Source organism: Hippocampus guttulatus, chromosome 1, assembly GCF_054856545.1.
Source record: "Hippocampus guttulatus isolate MCC_2025c chromosome 1, RoL_Hgut_1.0, whole genome shotgun sequence".
Taxonomy (NCBI): domain Eukaryota; kingdom Metazoa; phylum Chordata; class Actinopteri; order Syngnathiformes; family Syngnathidae; genus Hippocampus; species Hippocampus guttulatus.
In genome coordinates, this window is record NC_141261.1 from 19967448 (window position 1) to 19983546 (window position 16099).

At 42.7% G+C, this 16099-nt stretch overlaps 2 protein-coding genes across 4 annotated transcripts; one reads left to right on the forward strand and one right to left on the reverse strand.

Annotated features, from left to right (window-relative positions):
• Nucleotides 1–789: 789 nt before the first annotated feature.
• On the reverse strand, nt 790–7244 carry btla (B and T lymphocyte attenuator). 3 transcript variants are annotated; one of them, XM_086117526.1, is made up of 6 exons: nt 6941–7244; nt 5843–6166; nt 5706–5747; nt 5455–5562; nt 1553–1587; nt 790–1444 (listed from the first exon to the last, which is right to left on the reverse strand). In XM_086117526.1, the coding sequence occupies exons 1-6, from the start codon at nt 7011–7013 to the stop codon at nt 1226–1228; spliced, it is 801 nt and encodes a 266-aa protein (XP_085973652.1). In that variant the 5' UTR covers nt 7014–7244; the 3' UTR covers nt 790–1225. The 3 variants fall into 3 exon arrangements, with proteins under 3 accessions (XP_085973652.1, XP_085973661.1, XP_085973669.1); XM_086117535.1 differs by having other exon boundaries at nt 6874–6997; XM_086117543.1 differs by lacking the exon at nt 5843–6166 and having other exon boundaries at nt 6941–7242.
• Nucleotides 7245–7369: 125 nt separating this feature from the next.
• On the forward strand, nt 7370–15209 carry LOC147210869 (splicing factor U2AF 35 kDa subunit-like). The gene is made up of 8 exons (XM_086117576.1): nt 7370–7484; nt 9596–9683; nt 9760–9826; nt 11417–11466; nt 13439–13537; nt 13615–13748; nt 14771–14863; nt 14956–15209. Exons 1-8 carry the CDS (start codon nt 7441–7443, stop codon nt 15062–15064), a joined length of 684 nt encoding a protein of 227 aa, XP_085973702.1. The 5' UTR covers nt 7370–7440; the 3' UTR covers nt 15065–15209.
• Nucleotides 15210–16099: the final 890 nt, after the last annotated feature.

Sequence of the window (16099 nt, forward strand, 5' to 3'; positions counted from 1 at the left end):
TCTTTTGGTGATGAGCTGTGTTGTGTTGTTCATTGTATTTTACTTTTACATTCATGAACTATTTTGGGATTGTGAAAAACTCATGACGCGCATGAAGACTTACTTCCTCTGGTCTGCACTGTCCTTTCAGGCCAGTCTTGCTAAAGATCCAAGACTAATTCCTTCAGACATCCAACACGTGAGAGAGTATTGTGCTCAAAAGGTGCATTCAACATATTGACTTGGCGTATGGGGGAGAAAAAGAGCGGGGCCATGGAATGTTGTGTCTCTTTGAGAAATGCTTGGCTTTAGTGGTCGAGGACAAGAAGAGTGCAGCACGGACCGGTGAGCTTGGGAGGCTGACCTCAAAAAATTCTTGTGGGATGCTTTGTAATGTGCATGTTTTGTGCGCATGTGAGAATGGGCCTTGCATGAGTGTTCAGGATGCAGAGGTTTTACTTGAAGATAACAGCAAATATCATATTTTTGAAATGTAATCTGATATTAGACAGGAAATCCAGTCAACTTAATGTCAGGTGCCGAATGTGCTCTTAATGCTCTCAACATGTTCTTGTTTGGGAAATATAGTTGTCCTTCTCTCCAAGCACACACTGTTTTCTGGTTCCATAGACTTTAGAAAATGTATATTTCCCTTGTAAAATCGTATGAAGATAATTTAAGTTTGGTGTTCTTCCGCAGCGTCACATGGCAACATTTAACCCTCATTCTGATTCAGATTCAAGTGAGGTAATATTTCATTGATTTACTGATTTTACTTATGTCTTCATTGAACAGCATGAACATCAATGATCCGGACAGAATGTTGTCTTTAATTATCAAAGGACAGATGAGAATCACGGGGCTAAAAGTTAGCACCACTTGTAAGAGTGTCGTGACCGTGCACGTAGCATTTTGCAGGCGCTGCATTCACAAACTCGAACACTTTCACAAACCGCAAGCGTCACACCTACAATGCACACCCACAATGCACATGATTTATGCAACCTGCTTCTCCTTCCGCTCATGATGCGAATTTCTTCTTGGAGCTACATTTCTTGTGGGGGCGGGGGGGGGGGGCGGAGAGGGGGATGTAACAACGACCTCTGAAAGTCGTATCTCATCCCTACGAAACCGAGATTGACATCTGGGATGTGAGAGGAAGCTGCTGTTTTCAGTCTCATGTGAAACAAGTCATTTCCTTGACTTGAACGTGGGTAAAATCTGATCTTCCAACACCGGTCATACGTCATACTCGTATATCTGCATACTCGGAACTTTCCTCTTTGGGCCTCCTTGGTCGAATGGGAGCACCGGGGGGTAGTTGGTGGTTGAGAGCGGCATACATGATGAAGCTTCCCTCTTTCTCTGCCCTTGTTGTTGGATGTTTTTCTTCCTTTCTACTCATTCTATTGTAAATGTAGCTGCTGGAGGAGGTTGGTGGATCTTGTGGTTTGACACCGGTTTGCTGGTTTACCGAAGAGAGATGCGACAAACATCAATATAAATCATTTTGAGATACTGTTGATAAACCTTTTCAAATGTTATGTTGCACGAAAGATTTCGGTTGCCTCACTTGAGTTTCAGTTTGTGTCTCTCGCCTTGCGTGACCTGCATGAGGGAAATGTACGTTATTAGATCCAATATGTTGATGAACATGAATTTAGCAATAGAAAAATGCTATTGCCAGCGGATGGAGAGATTTGGCTTTTGGGTGAAATTTCAAGAGAGCTCTAAAATGCAGTATTTACAGGTGAACTTCATTTGACCTCTCATAAACTTCTCAATGCACGCTTCAGTGCTTTTTGCATAACTTGGTGTCCTCTAAAAGTAGCTGAACGGCGAAACAGATCTTTGATCCATGAATCGACTAATGGAGTGGCTCTCACACATTTTACACTAAGAGGCATGACAGAAAAAACTTGGTTCTCCAAATATCACCATAATGACAACATTAACATACAGTATGATAGTAGCCCAAAGTGTTCATCAAACGAGACAGAGGCTTTTTTCTCCCAAAGGTAGATTACTGTAACGTTATGCACATCTTAACGTTATCTTGTCATCTGTCGAGAGACAGAGAGGAGCTGAAGGCCGTGCAGATTCGGCTGAGAAGAAAGATCAGGGAGGGGAAGAAGATATACAGGATGAAATTGGAGGACCAGTTGCAGGCCAACAATGTCACTGGTGTCTGGAGGGGCCTGAAAACCATCTCAGGCCATGACAGCCCAAAGACATTGACTGAGAAGGACAAGAACTGGGCAGATGGACTGAACCGTTTTTTCAACCATTTTGACCAGTCGTCTGTCCCTTCCCCCAACCACCAACTGCAACCACTCTCACTGAGGACTTCTTCTCCTCCCCCTCCTCTTTCGACCAGCTCTCATCAACCCAGTCTGTCACCTGGTTCCTGCCTGTCCGTCACAACAGAGCAGGTGAGGAACCAACTGAGGAAGATGAATGTGAGGAAGGCAGCAGGTCCAGACAAGATCAGTTCCCGGCTCCTCAGGACCTGCTCTGACCAGCTGTGTGACATTGTCCAGCACATGTTCAACCTGAGCCTGAAGCTGGGCAGAGCTCCACAGCTGTGGAAAACTTCGTGCCTGGTCCCAGTGCCCAAGACCCCCCACCCTAAGGAGCTGAACAGCTACAGACCGGTGGCGCTGACGTCTCATCTGATGAAGACGCTGGAGAGACTCGTCCTCGCCCACCTTCGACCGTTGGTGAGCCCGGCACTGGACCCGCTGCAGTTTGCCTATCAGCCTGGCATCGGCGTGAAAGACGCCATTATCTACCTCCTCCACTCAGTGCTGTCACACTTGGAGAAGGCTGGGAGCACTGTGAGAATCATGTTCTTTGATTTCTCCAGTGCCTTCAACACCATCCAGCCCAACTTGCTGGGAGGCAAACTGCAGAACGCCGGAGTGGACCACCATCTCACAGCATGGATCACAGACTACCTCACAAATCGGCCGCAGTACGTGAGGTTGCAGAGCTGTGAGTGGGACAGGCTTCTCTGCAGCACTGGAGCGCCGCAGGGGACTGTTCTGGCTCCATTCCTGTTCATCCTCTACACCTCGGACTTCAGACACGCCACTCCAAACTGCCACCTTCAGAAGTTCTCCGATTACTCTGCGATTGTTGGCCTCATTACAGAGGGGGACGATCGGGAGTACAGGGGAATGACGAAGGACTTTGTGGACTGGTGCCAGCAGAATCTCCTCCAGATCAACCCTAGGAAAACTAAGGAGTTGGTTGTGGATTTCTGCAGGAAACAGTCCTCACCAGCACCGATGAACATCCAGGGTATGGACATAGAAAGGGTGACCTCCTACAAGTACCTAGGTGTTCTTCTGAACAACAAACTGGACTGGTCTACAAACACGGACACCCTGATTAGGAAAGGACAGAGCCGACTCTTCCTACTCAGGAAACTGAGGTCTTTTGGGGTTCAGGGGTCGCTCCTTAAGACTTTCTATAACTCGGTGGTGGCCTCGGCCATCCATTATGGCATTGTCTGCTGGTCAGGCAGCATCTCGGCCCGGGACAGAAAGAGACTGGAGCGACTGGTCAGGAGGGCCAGTTCTGTCCTGGGCTGCTCCCTTGACACTCTGGAGGAGGTGGGCAACAGAAGGATGCTAACTAAGCTAAAAGCTATGATGGAAAGTCCCTCCCACCCTCTCCAGCCCGCCCTGACAGCACTAGGTAGCTCCTTCAGCCAGAGACTGTTACACCCGCGCTGCAAGAAGGAGAGATACCGACGCTCGTTCCTACCAACTGCTGTCAGGCTGCTGAATAAAAAATAGCAACAATAATATTAATAATAATTAAATGATGTGGAAAACAACTGTAAATAGTACTGCGATTTATCCATTTTGTATTTATATTGCACTTAATTGAACGGTGTTTGTTTGTTTTTTCTTCTTCTTTCTGCCTACATTCTTGCTGCTGAAGGCTGTAAATTTCCCCAGTGTGGGACAAATAAAGGATATCTTATCTTATCTTAATCATTAACACTATGCTTAAAGGGATACGGATGAATTTAATAACTTCATTATTTTTCATGTGCAAAGTACAATCGACACTTTTAAAAACATTTTTTGCTCCTTCCTGTTGACTGACTCTACAGTACTTTGGGTTCAGATCTCAGCCTGCAAATTTCACATGAGCCCTGATTGGTTGTTACCTGAGCCTTGAGGACATGTGATGTCATTTTCAGTCAACAACAAGTGGCAAAAAGCGTTTTAAAATCTGTTGTACATGAAAAGTTATCAATTTCACTATTGTCAAAATGCTAACTTTTTTACTGCTGAAAATGAAAAACAAAAAAGTAAAGTATCCCTTTAAAAAAAGTTAAATGTACTTAAATAATGATTCAAATCAAATCTATTCCACAAAAAAAAAAAAAACCAATGAGAAAAACTAAAATTCTACCTAAATAAATAACGAGCAGTTCTAAATGATAAAACGCAAATGTATGATATATAGTGATGTCACCATCATTTTCTTTTTCACCTGAGTCCGAGTCTTCGATCCTAAATATCTGCTGATACCGTACCAAGTCCCGGTCACAATTGCCAACCCGTTTGTCGTACTTTCAACTTTTTGACGAAGCCTTTTAGCGAGGTGGCTTCCTTATATCAGGCAAGGCAGACTTCTTTAGTATCTTTCGGCTTGCCCTGAATGTTTTCACATTGTTCATTGTCTCCTTGTACAGACGGAGGCAGACGTGCGTGTGTGTGTGTGTGTGTGTGTGTGTGTGTGCGTGTGGTTCAGTTATTGTCACAGCATCGCTACTTAAAAAAGCATTGAGAGAAGCATAACATGATGTAATAAAAAACTAACTGTTCCATTTGGGAAGATATTTGCACGTTAGGATTATTGTGTTTTATTGGTGACTTTTAAAGGAAATGTTCAGAAAATGACCACAACTCATCTTTTTCACTTATACAGGATTAGCTGAAAATGACATGATCACCTCTGATTTCCTCCATCCCTCATTGTAATTTAAAGCTAAATACTCTACAACTGACTGCTCTCAACAAACGTACTTAATTCGATCAACTTGAATATATTGTAACATGACATTTTATTATAGATGTATATTTAAACATATTATCCATTCACATATTACGAGATACAGCCCTCATGTCCGCATCACTTCTATGCCCTTCTGTGAGTCTTCTCTCGTCTCTTTCTCGATGACACTCTGAGCTCAGTGACCACTTTTGCTCAAGAACATCCTGTTTGAAGCAGTTATCAAATGTGTTCTTGGTCTCATGATGTCACAATATGAACTGCGATGTGAACGATTCAAATCCACCAGGAAATGTATTTGCCATTCATGCATCAAACAACCACATGTGCCTTCGAGTTTCTTGTTATATAACAGTTGAATATATATAGTACCTGGTGCTTTCTCCATAGTCATGTATATATTGGCATTAAAAAAATAATGGTTGGTTGAAAGCTCCTCACCTTTGCACCGTTGCAATGACATGACTGATATAAATATCACGATGATGACGAATGCCACTGTGCCTATGGCAGAGTACAAGTACATCACTCGACCTTCCTCTGGCAAACCTGCAGACAGAAATATGCACTTTATTTTTTCGAAGAAATGTGCAATCTAAGTGTAACAAATCATCATTTGAGGCTAGTGTCTGAATAAAATAATCATGTTGAAATACGTGCAGAATTAGCTGCCAAAAAAAAAACTATCTTACTGCTTTCATTCCTAAGTGAGGTGTTGGTCATCATGTTGCTATCTGAAAAAAACAAAACAAAAAAAAAACAATGGTTGGATGCAATGTTAGAACAGCCTCCAAAACTAATCACAATTCATGATGATGCAAAGACATACCATACACAGACACTTGGATGTTGTGTCCGACGGTGAATCCATTTTGACACCGATAGATACCTGCATTGCTTTTTTGTATATTTGTGAAGCATAATAACAACATCGTTTCCACATTGCTTAAATTTATCGACTTCATGTTAGTATGAGAGTCAAAGGTCACTGGCACATAAGCGTCTCTTTGCAACTTATACCAGGAGACATCGTATGCCGATTGGTGAGTGCAGTTAATATAGGAACATGTGCAATTAATCTGGAGGTTTTTCCCAGGTAGAGTTGTGTAATTATTTGTGAGCCCCACCATGATTTCCAGGCAGCCTTCACCATCTGGACAGAAGGGACGAGAAAAATGTGAATTATCACTCAGATTGATTTATAAGGGCAGCATAGTGGTTGTCTGGTTAGCATGTCCGCCTCACAGTGCAAAGGTGCAGGGCCTTCCTGTGTCAAGCTTACATGTTCTCCCCGTACCTGCGTGGGCTTTCTCCGGTTTCCTCCCACATTCCAAAAACATGTATGGTAAGTTAATGGTTAATGTTAAATTGTGAGCGTGAGTGGTTGTTTGCCTATATGTATCCTGCAATTGACTGGCGACCACTTCAGCGTGTAACCCGCCTGCTGCTCGAAGACAGCTGGGAAAGGCTCCAGCACGCCTGCGATCCTCATGACGATAAGCGGCTCGGATAATGGATGAATGGATAGATTTATAAGACGGTAGCACTAACATTTAGCTTCAGACGCACAAAATAGTGAATGGAAATATGCAGTTTCAGAAATCCATACAGCAATCATGCAGGCCTCTTCCCAGGCATACAGTGACAATAGGTCCAAATTCCACAAATGAGGGCCTGATTTGACCCTTGAAGTTGAAGGGGAGGCAGACGTGCTAACCACTATTCCACCATGATGCCTGTCAATCACATAATTGTTTTATTTATCCACCGTGCGAGTGTATAAAGTTAAAACCACCAAGGCTCTATCACACATCACACGTACACCTAACAAAGTTTGAAAGAGTGAGAATTCATACTCACTTTTCTGGGGGTCCTTCGACAAAAAAAATTAAACATAAAAAATAATTCTCATAGAAAAGAAACTTACTGCTAACACTTGAAGTGAGATGCAGCACTGCCAAGATAGACCCCAATAGCACACTCCATGAGTGGTTCATCATTGAGGATGATACTCCACATCTTGCAGTCACTTCAAAATGAAACTGGCTTCAGTCCCACGATCGTTTGCATACACAAACAGAAGTACAACTTCCTCTGTCTGTGCAAATGAGAAGTGGAAGTACTTGGAAATTGGTGGGTGGGCTTCGCCTTCTGCAAAAGCTGCAGTCTCCAAACAGACCAAGACAACAATTTTTTTGTGTTCTCATGTTCCGCACAACCTGACTTAGTACCGTATTTCACGCGCGAACACAAATTAACCACATCCAACTACCCTAACACGGTGCGTGGTATTTTTGAAGAACAGCGCCTCTGTGTGGTTATAGATGTCATTGGAAAATGCCAGTCTTGAGTAAACGGCTGTTCCATACGTCCTGACGTCATTTCTTACGTAATTACGTGTTACTTACGCCCCCCGACGAGCCGAAAATGGCGGAGTATCTGGCGTCCATTTTCGGCACAGAAAAAGACAAGTAAGTTTTCTAGACTCTTGTTTAATCAAGCGAGAAAGACTGTTGACTGAAAAACTACCAGTCCAGTTTCCGCGCCCTAGTGGTAGCTCAGTTGATAGCGTAGACTTGTAATAAAGGGGATAGTTAAGATGATATTAGCAAGACGAGCTGAGCTAGCCCAATGAATGAAACAGGAAATCACGTCCGCAAGTCTGAAGCTGCAAGGCGCTTAACAGTCTTTTAGGGGAAAAAAACTCATAAGTGCACATGTTGTTGGAGTTGGCCAAGTGTTTACTTGTAGCTTTGTTTATTATCGCTAATGAAGTTGATGACTAAATTGGCGGGATTGTTTCGTTTCAATTCGCTGCAGACGAGCAGCAAAAGCCTTACGTTGCACCAATTCTGCATTTGAATTTAGTTCGTTACCTTCATGATACCTGCATAATAATGTATTCACTCAATCTGAGTGACTGATAGTCATTTAGTGAAAAAGGATGATTACAATCATTGCGATTATAATCAGATGAACAAAATTAAGTTAACCAAAGCCGGAAGAACAGGAAGCCCCCCCATCAATTTTATCTTTTCTAAAATCTAACTCAAATATTTTATTCCAAAGAGTACAGCTTTATGCTCTTTTTTGAGTCATTTTATTGTTTATGCTGTTTATTGTGTTGTGAACATAAATTATGGGAAATCGTGTTCATGATTTGAAGTGTTCCCACGAAATGAAAAGGTAGCCAATAATGATAATCCTTTGTTGGGGGCGGGGGAGGGAGAGGTTGCTGTGGACACGGCGGGATCCTTTCACCATCCTCTGCTCCCCCCAGGTCCTCCGCGTGTTCGTTTGATTCGGGCTGAGGTGAGGTGCGAAGTCAGAGGCTGGAAATGGAGAAGTTCTTGCAAGAGGCTTTACTGAACGTTCAGGGCACACGTGTGATACAAGCAATCATGGTCAAGGCACAAATTCGCAAAGGCGACGTCTCTCTACAAGTCCTATATATCCTAAGCGGGGCGTAACTCTTAATGGATATCATCCTTTCTGTTTCAGGATGACCGCTCTAATGTTCTTGGCTTCTTTTCATTTCTTAATGGAATCATCAAATACTTTTGTTTTTGAAAGACATAAAACATAATGGCAGTGCTTTAACGTTGCAACATTTTCAGCTTTTCTGAGTCATCTTAATGCTGGCTTCCACGAAAACCCCAATTATTCACAGGGCCTCTACTTTTGGTTGGAACACAGCTGCAAGCGCGAAACCGCAAGCTAGCAAAGAGGTGCACTTACAGCGTTGTCCGATCTATTTCTGCAAAAGGTGTTAGCATTATTTTTCGTTGCTAAGTCAGCTCTGAAAGAGAAAGAAAGAATGCGCGAATCAAACCAGGAGAAGACTTATGCAAAACCCAAAATACAGGGTGCTCCAAAAGTCAGTTTTTTTTTCTTCCCCCAGCCTGTGTCATTTCAGCTCTCGTTCAGACATTTGTGCAGCCATCAATGCTTGACGCCGTAAGCGTTGTGTATTTTGTGAGCATATAATTTCATTTGCCTGTCGTTCACCATCTGACATTGGCTCCGTGTGCTACACTTCACTCTATTCATGGAAAGTTTCTCAAAATGAGATCTGTTCTTGACCAACCCACGCAGTGGTTAGTGGTTTGCCTGCTACTACCACCACTGTTGAAAACACCAAACTTCTCGAGCAGGCGTTTGCGCAACGCCACGGAAAGTACTCATCATGGACTAAAGTCTGATTCAGCAGATGCTTTGGAAAGTGAAATTGAGTGAGAAGGCTTGACTTGTACTGACTTCAAGTTGTTGATGCATCATTATCTTCTCCTTGAAGCCTTTGAAAACCTTCAAGTCAGTATGGCTCGTGCTTACACAAACTGCAAAGCTTCAGCTGTTAAATGACGAAGGCCTAATGTCCGTCTTGTGAGACTTGAAATGAAACCGCAAAAAGGTGTTTTGTGACCTGAAGTCCATCCTTTATAAAGAATAGCTGGGAAGAAGAACATGATGTGAAATCTCAAAAAGCTGTTGAACAGCAAGTGACCAAGTTGTGAGGCCATTTTTATTCTGCCAGGTCCACCACCAACAACTTATGTTCATTTTAGTCCTTCACTCCTTCCAGGGTCAATTGTTCCTTCTATTTTAAAATTGGAGCTTGCAGACATGGAGATCGCTGTTCAAGATTACACAACAAACCGACCTTCAGCCAGGTGAGGATGGCATTGCTCCACAATTGTTATCCGGTGCTGATTTGATTTCCCTTTGAATCGTTCATTCTTTCTGCAGACCATTTTGATACAAAACATCTACCGTAACCCGCAGAACAGCGCACAGACGGCCGACGCGTCACGTTGTAAGTATCCCCCGCACTCCCTGTGATGAATTAACGTGGCAGCCGCACGTGGGGTGTCGCTTGCAGCTCTGCTGCGTCGCGCTTTGCGAAACAGCTGCCTGCTATACAACACCCGAGAACATAAAAATCAGCACGTTGGCTCTTGGAGCAACGCCCAGAGCAAACATTTGGTGGGGAAGAGTACACCACTCACAGGCTGGCTTGTTAAACAGTAAACTGGACATGTGACTTAAGACCTGTTTGATTTTTGCATCGAACTTCACGTCCTCCACCCCGAATTAGAAACAGGCGATCTGCATGAGGGGAACTTTACCGAGCATGCGGTCACAGCACTTATCTATTTCCAGTGATATCATAAACAAAATGTGGCGTTTTAGTTGAATGAAAGTTCAGTTTTGCGATAAAGCTGCAAGAACACATTCATTTACGCAATCATATTTAAGATTTTAAATTGAGCGTTGTGTTCACTCTCCCACAAATAAAACACCCCAGCGGTTTTTGAATATGAGACAGCTTTTTTCTTTTTTTTTAATGATTGTTTCATCTTTGATATATATTTTTTATGTGCAGCACTTTGTTTCAGTTGTTGCTTTTTTGTAAGGGCTCCAGAAATGAGCTGGTTAAAAGTTTTGCTTTATCAACATTCTGATTAGAATGACCTGGGCAGAGAAAAAAAGGGCATCTCTGTGCTGTTTTTCTGTGCTCAGCCACAACGAGCTTTTTGCGTTGTGATCTCCAATCTTCACTCAAGATAGGAAAATCAAGTTTTGGAACGTGCAACCTATGGCTCTGAAAGTTTTAGGGCACATAGGCGCAAAGCTCTTTTTGAGCTCTTTAATATGATGCGATTCCTGCGGATTCTAACAACATGTTTTCCCTCCCCAGCTCCTCATTTTTCGTTGTTGTGTGTCACAGAAGTTTACGTTTTGTATTTCAGACCATTTCCCCCTTGAACATTTACCTTCATAACCTTGAAAACTGTGCCCAAGTCTGCTGATGGTTTGCACTGTAAGTTCTTCTTCATCCCTAGGACCCTCCAGCACTGACTGCACTTATGTTACTGCACAGTTTCTGTATAAATCTGTCTGGATTTGAAATTAAGGAGCCACGTGCAGTTTCCCGTCTAAAAACTAGTAGTGACAGACAGTGCGGTGAGTGGTTGCACAAAGCATCTTGAGACGTTCAATTTCTTTTTTTCTTCCTGATGCTGAACTTATTTAACATCCAAGGAGGGTTGATTTCTCAGGTTTAAGGGCCCATGACTGGCCACGATTGAACCCTTCTTGGATTAACCACGACTTCATCTTTCAGACTCTACATATGAAGGCCTATTTGTCTGAGTCTGTTGGCTCTGCACTCATCCAACACTAAGCACACAATGTCCAATCCACAGAAGCGGGTCGCTGACCCCAGATTCTTGTTTGTAGTGAGTCAAGTGCATCAAGAACCTCACCGTGACGTTCTTCACGTAATCAAAACTTGTCCTGCCAGAATACACACACACGAGACTGTTGTTATAACTTCATCTCGTGCGGGAAGCGCAAAATGACCCAAGTTGAGGTTCTTGACAATGCGGTCTTGTCACTGCAGGTGCCGTCAGTGATGTGGAAATGCAGGAGCACTATGATGAGTTCTTCGAGGTGAGTGACCTCTTCTATTGTTCCTTTTTCCTGTGTGACACGTCAATGAGATCTATTTGCGTTTGTCACAACTACTTGGACATAGAGTGGGTGGAAACAATGATTTCATTAACTTTTGAATTTCATGAGCTTGCCAACAGACCCATTTTCAGTTTGTCAATAAAGATGACGTAAGCAGAATGCGCGGACATTATTGGCGCAGAAAGAGCGGCGGGGTTCATTAATATGCACATAAGATAAGATATCCTTTATTTGTCCCACACTGGGGAAATTTACAGTCTACAGCAGCAAGATTGTGGGTAGAAAGAAGAAATAAGAAAAACAAAGTGTTTGCATTCACAAAATAAATGTTAGTTTCAATGTACACCGTTCAGTGAAGTGCAATATAAATATAGATAACACATTTTATTTTTTATTCAGCAGCCTGACAGCAGTCGGTAGGAACGAGTGGCGGTATCTCTCCTTCTTGCAGCGCGGGTGTAAGAGTCTCTGGCTGAAGGAGCTACCTCGTGCTGTCAGGGCGGGCTGGAGGGGGTGGGAGGGACTGTCCATCATAGTTTTAGCTTAGCTAGCATCCTCCTGTTGCCCACCTCCTCTAGAGTGTCTAGGGAGCAGCCCAGGACAGAACTGGCCCTCCTGACCAGTCACTCCAGTCTCTTTCTGTCCCGGGCCGAGATGCTGCCTGACCAGCAGACAATGCCATAATGGATGGCCGAGGCCACCACCGAGTTATAGAAAGTCTTAAGGAGTGACCCCTGAACCCCAAAAGACCTCAGTTTCCTGAGTAGGAAGAGTCAGCTCTGTCCTTTCCTAATCATAATAATCATAAAAAATAATAATAAATAAGCCGACTAGCTGTAAAAGATTGCGGAAATTACTTTTACAAACTAACGTTGCCAGATGGAAAGCAACGTTCCGATCCTTATGGCATAACAGAGTGTGAGGGAGATGTTACAAAGTGGCCCGATGTTCATCTTTATTCAGTAGAGAAAGCTAGTGTTTAAACAAGGGAGAAAACTGCGAGCCCTGCTTGGGCCATCATCAACTGAAAGGAGGACTACAATTGTTTTGACGATGAATTCAGTGGGACGGCATATTCGGGATATTTTTGAGTTGCTGACATATTCCGGGGGGGGGGGGGGGAGCTCAGGCAAACAACACAAATAGTAATGCTAACATATTAAGAGCTTATGTTACACAGAGCAAGCGTGTACCTAAGCTCATAGCTGAATGAGTTGCTAGCTAGCACGAGAAGCAAACACCTTACCATTATTCCACAATTTTGTTCCCAAGTTAAGCATCACAGCACTTGCTGTAATTATGAATAACATTATTCAACATTTATTTTACCTTTTCAAACACTCTTAATACTCACATTTAGTGTTGAAAAGCACCAGTCATGTCACTCTCCACTTGTTCAAAGTTTAGATATTATAAAATGGCTAATACTGAAGCCGAATGTAACAGTTACAATTATTATCGACTAATTTCCCATTTATTTTCAATGATTTCTGGACAAGTCATTTAGGACCAATTTGCAACATAAAACAGCATGAATCCATAACTCATTCTTTACGAAATAGGGCTAGTTTTATTGAGGTCACAAATTTTTTTTTTTTCTTCTTCTTCTTTCTGCCTACATTCTTGCTGCTGGAGGCTGTAATTTCCCCAGTGTGGGACTAATAAAGGATATCTAATCTAATCTAAATCTATTCAGTGTTATATGCTCAGTTTCGATGAACAGGTAGGTTGACTTTTTTTGTAACGTACCTATCTTGTAACCTGTTACTAGTTTTGGATAGGGGTGATACAGGTGTGAGACCACACACCTTTCCTTTTGCTTTGAATGTAACGTCATTTTGAAAGTCTTGGGCGTGAAACGCAGGCGTCTCCATGTGGTGTGTGTCCTCTTTCTCTAAATGTTGCTGCCGAAAAGAATGGTGGATAAGAAACTCAAGTTGTGTTTGTGCAGGAGGTCTTCACGGAGATGGAGGAGAAGTACGGGGAAGTGGAAGAGATGAATGTTTGTGACAACTTGGGTGACCATCTTGTCGGCAACGTTTACGTCAAGGTACTTTTTGAATGATGAAATTGATCGGTTTTCCTGATGGAATGTCAACAACCACCACTTTCCAAATTTGTCTGCAGTTCCGTCGTGAAGAGGACGCGGAAAAAGCTGTCATGGACTTGAACAACCGCTGGTTCAACGCCCAGCCCGTCCACGCTGAGCTCTCCCCTGTCACTGACTTCAGGGAAGCTTGTTGCCGCCAATATGAAATGGGGTGAGTAACCACAATTGGGAACTTGCGCTTGGATTATGAACAGAAAAATGTATCCTCTTCTTTTAGCCGAGAACATGCGTAATCGGTCAAAATAAACATATGCGATGCATTTCAACTTTTGAAGAAAATCTCGGTAAGACACTCTTTTAGTTATGAATTTTATACAAACTTCCAATTAAGTTGGGGTGTTGTTAACCAAAAACAGAATACAAAGATTTGCAAATCCTTTACAACCAATATTTAATTCAATACGTTACATAGACATGATATTTAATGTTCAAACTGATCAACTTTGTTTTCAGCAGATAATCATTAACTTAACATTTTATGGCTGCAACACGTTCCAAAAAGCAGGGACAGGGTTTGTTTACCACTGTGCCACGTAACCGTTTCTTTCAACAACATTCAATTACCGTTTGGAAATTGAAGACACTAAGTTTGTTATTGTAAAGTGTCCTTGGGTGTCTTGAAAGGCGCTTATAAATAAAATGTATTATTATTAATTGGTAAAGCTTTGTAGATGGAATTCTTTCCCCATTCTTGCTTGATGTACAGTCCAAGGTCTCTGTTGTTGTATTTTAGGCTTCATACTGCACATACATTTTCAATGGGTGACAGGTCTGGACTACAGTCAGGCCAGTCTAGTACCCGCACTCTTTTACTATGAAGCCACGCTGTTGTAACACGTGCAGAATGTGGTTTGGCATTGTCTTGCTGAAGTAAGCAGGGGTGTCCATGAAAAAGACCTTGCTTGGACAACAACATGTTTGTCCAAAACCTGTATGTACCTTTCAGCATTATTGGCGCCTTCACAGATGTGAAAGTTACCCAATGCCGTTGGCACTAACACAGCCCCAAACCATCACAGATGCTGGCTTTTGAACGTTGCTTCCATAGCAGTCTGGATGTTTTTTTCCACTTTGGCCCGGAGGACACGACGTCCACAATTTCCCAAACCAATTTGAAATGTGGAGTCGTCGGGCCACAGAAAACAATGCGCTTACATACTAACTGTCTTCCAGAGAGTGCACCCGAGGTGGCTTCTGCAACTTCATGCACCTGAAACCGATATCAAGGGAACTTCGGCGAGAGTTGTACGGACGCCGTAGAAAAAGGTCCAGACATCTGTTCACGCTGTGCAGATCAGTTGCTTCGATTCACTACTCATGTTTGTTATCAACTGATTTTGCTTTTTCTCTGCCAACAGGCAACGTTCCCGCTCGCGTTCCCGGGACAGACGTTCCCGTTCTAAGGATCGGCGACGGGACCGTGAAAGACGGAGGTCGAGAGACAGAGAACGCTCAGGAAGGTTCTGAAGGCTGAAGACACAACGCTCTACCAAAACCCTCACAGTGAAAACAAAATTATTTTGACTTTTGGTGAATTATCAACGTGCTTTTCTTTGATCCCTTTTTTATGAACAACTGGTTGCTTTGTCAATAAAACTGATTTGTTACTCTGCATTGTTTACTTCTGAAAATATCACTTCAGTCCTTTAAGAATCCACACGATTGAAGAGATGCACATGTGCTACATTCATACATGTGGGAAATAATTAAAACCAAATGCCCGTTTGGGTGCTTTGTGTCTGTGTGTGTCGAAGGGAGGCATCTCGTCTTTTGAAGAAATGGCGCTGGAATATCTGCAGTTTCACTCAAATTTGTGATTGGCCCAGTCACAGTGGCATAGAATATACAGCGTACCTCTTTGTTGGAGCATCTATTAACTTATTTGATGAACTATTTTTTTCTATTATCGTTTTAAGCTTGTAATTCTCCAGTAGGGTATTTTATTATTGTATCACTAGACAGTGATTTACAAATAAAAAAATAAATAAATCCACACACATACAGTTAATATCAGTTAAGCTAAACACCACTTCAAAAGTTGGGGATAATCAAAACTGCTATTTAAAGTTTTTTCTTCATGCAGTTCGCATTTAGGCATCATGAGACCAAGTTAACAGGGTGTTCTCTGAGGAATGAGGACACTGAACCTTGTGTCATCAGCAGGATGCAACAGTGAGGCTGGCAACGTTGCAGAAAAACATAGAAATCTTCACGAATCAAACGCCTCTAGAAGTTTGCGTTCAGCTCCCTGTCAGACAGCAGCGAGTTGTGCAAAAAGTACTGACACGTGGAACACTTGGACAATGGACATGTCCGTTAAAACGTTTCCAGGAGATCATATCAAATTTACCTGTTGTAGTGCACTTCAGGTTCAACCAGAAAATGTACTCGTGACAAATAGTATCACGAACGTTTTTTGGAGCGATGGAATAAAAAAATGAAAACAAGTCCGTCTGGAATGCCTGCCAAAATACTTTTCAAATTAGAGGACGCGCATGCTCG

What these genes read in the sequence shown, in the direction of transcription:
- LOC147210869 (XM_086117576.1), top strand. Translation starts at nt 7,441, where the DNA reads ATGGCGGAGTATCTGGCGTCCATTTTCGGCACAGAAAAAGACAA. An exon ending in ACAAACCGACCTTCAGCCAG is followed by an intron (nt 9,684 to 9,759) that starts GTGAGGATGGCA and finishes TTCTTTCTGCAG; the next exon opens with ACCATTTTGATACAAAACAT. An exon ending in GACGGCCGACGCGTCACGTT is followed by an intron (nt 9,827 to 11,416) that starts GTAAGTATCCCC and finishes TTGTCACTGCAG; the next exon opens with GTGCCGTCAGTGATGTGGAA.
- btla (XM_086117526.1), bottom strand. Translation starts at nt 7,013, where the DNA reads ATGATGAACCACTCATGGAGTGTGCTATTGGGGTCTATCTTGGCAGTG. An exon ending in GTCATTGCAACGGTGCAAAG is followed by an intron (nt 1,588 to 5,454) that starts GTGAGGAGCTTT and finishes TCCCTCATGCAG; the next exon opens with GTCACGCAAGGCGAGAGACA. An exon ending in AGACACAAACTGAAACTCAA is followed by an intron (nt 1,445 to 1,552) that starts GTGAGGCAACCG and finishes TCGGTAAACCAG; the next exon opens with CAAACCGGTGTCAAACCACA.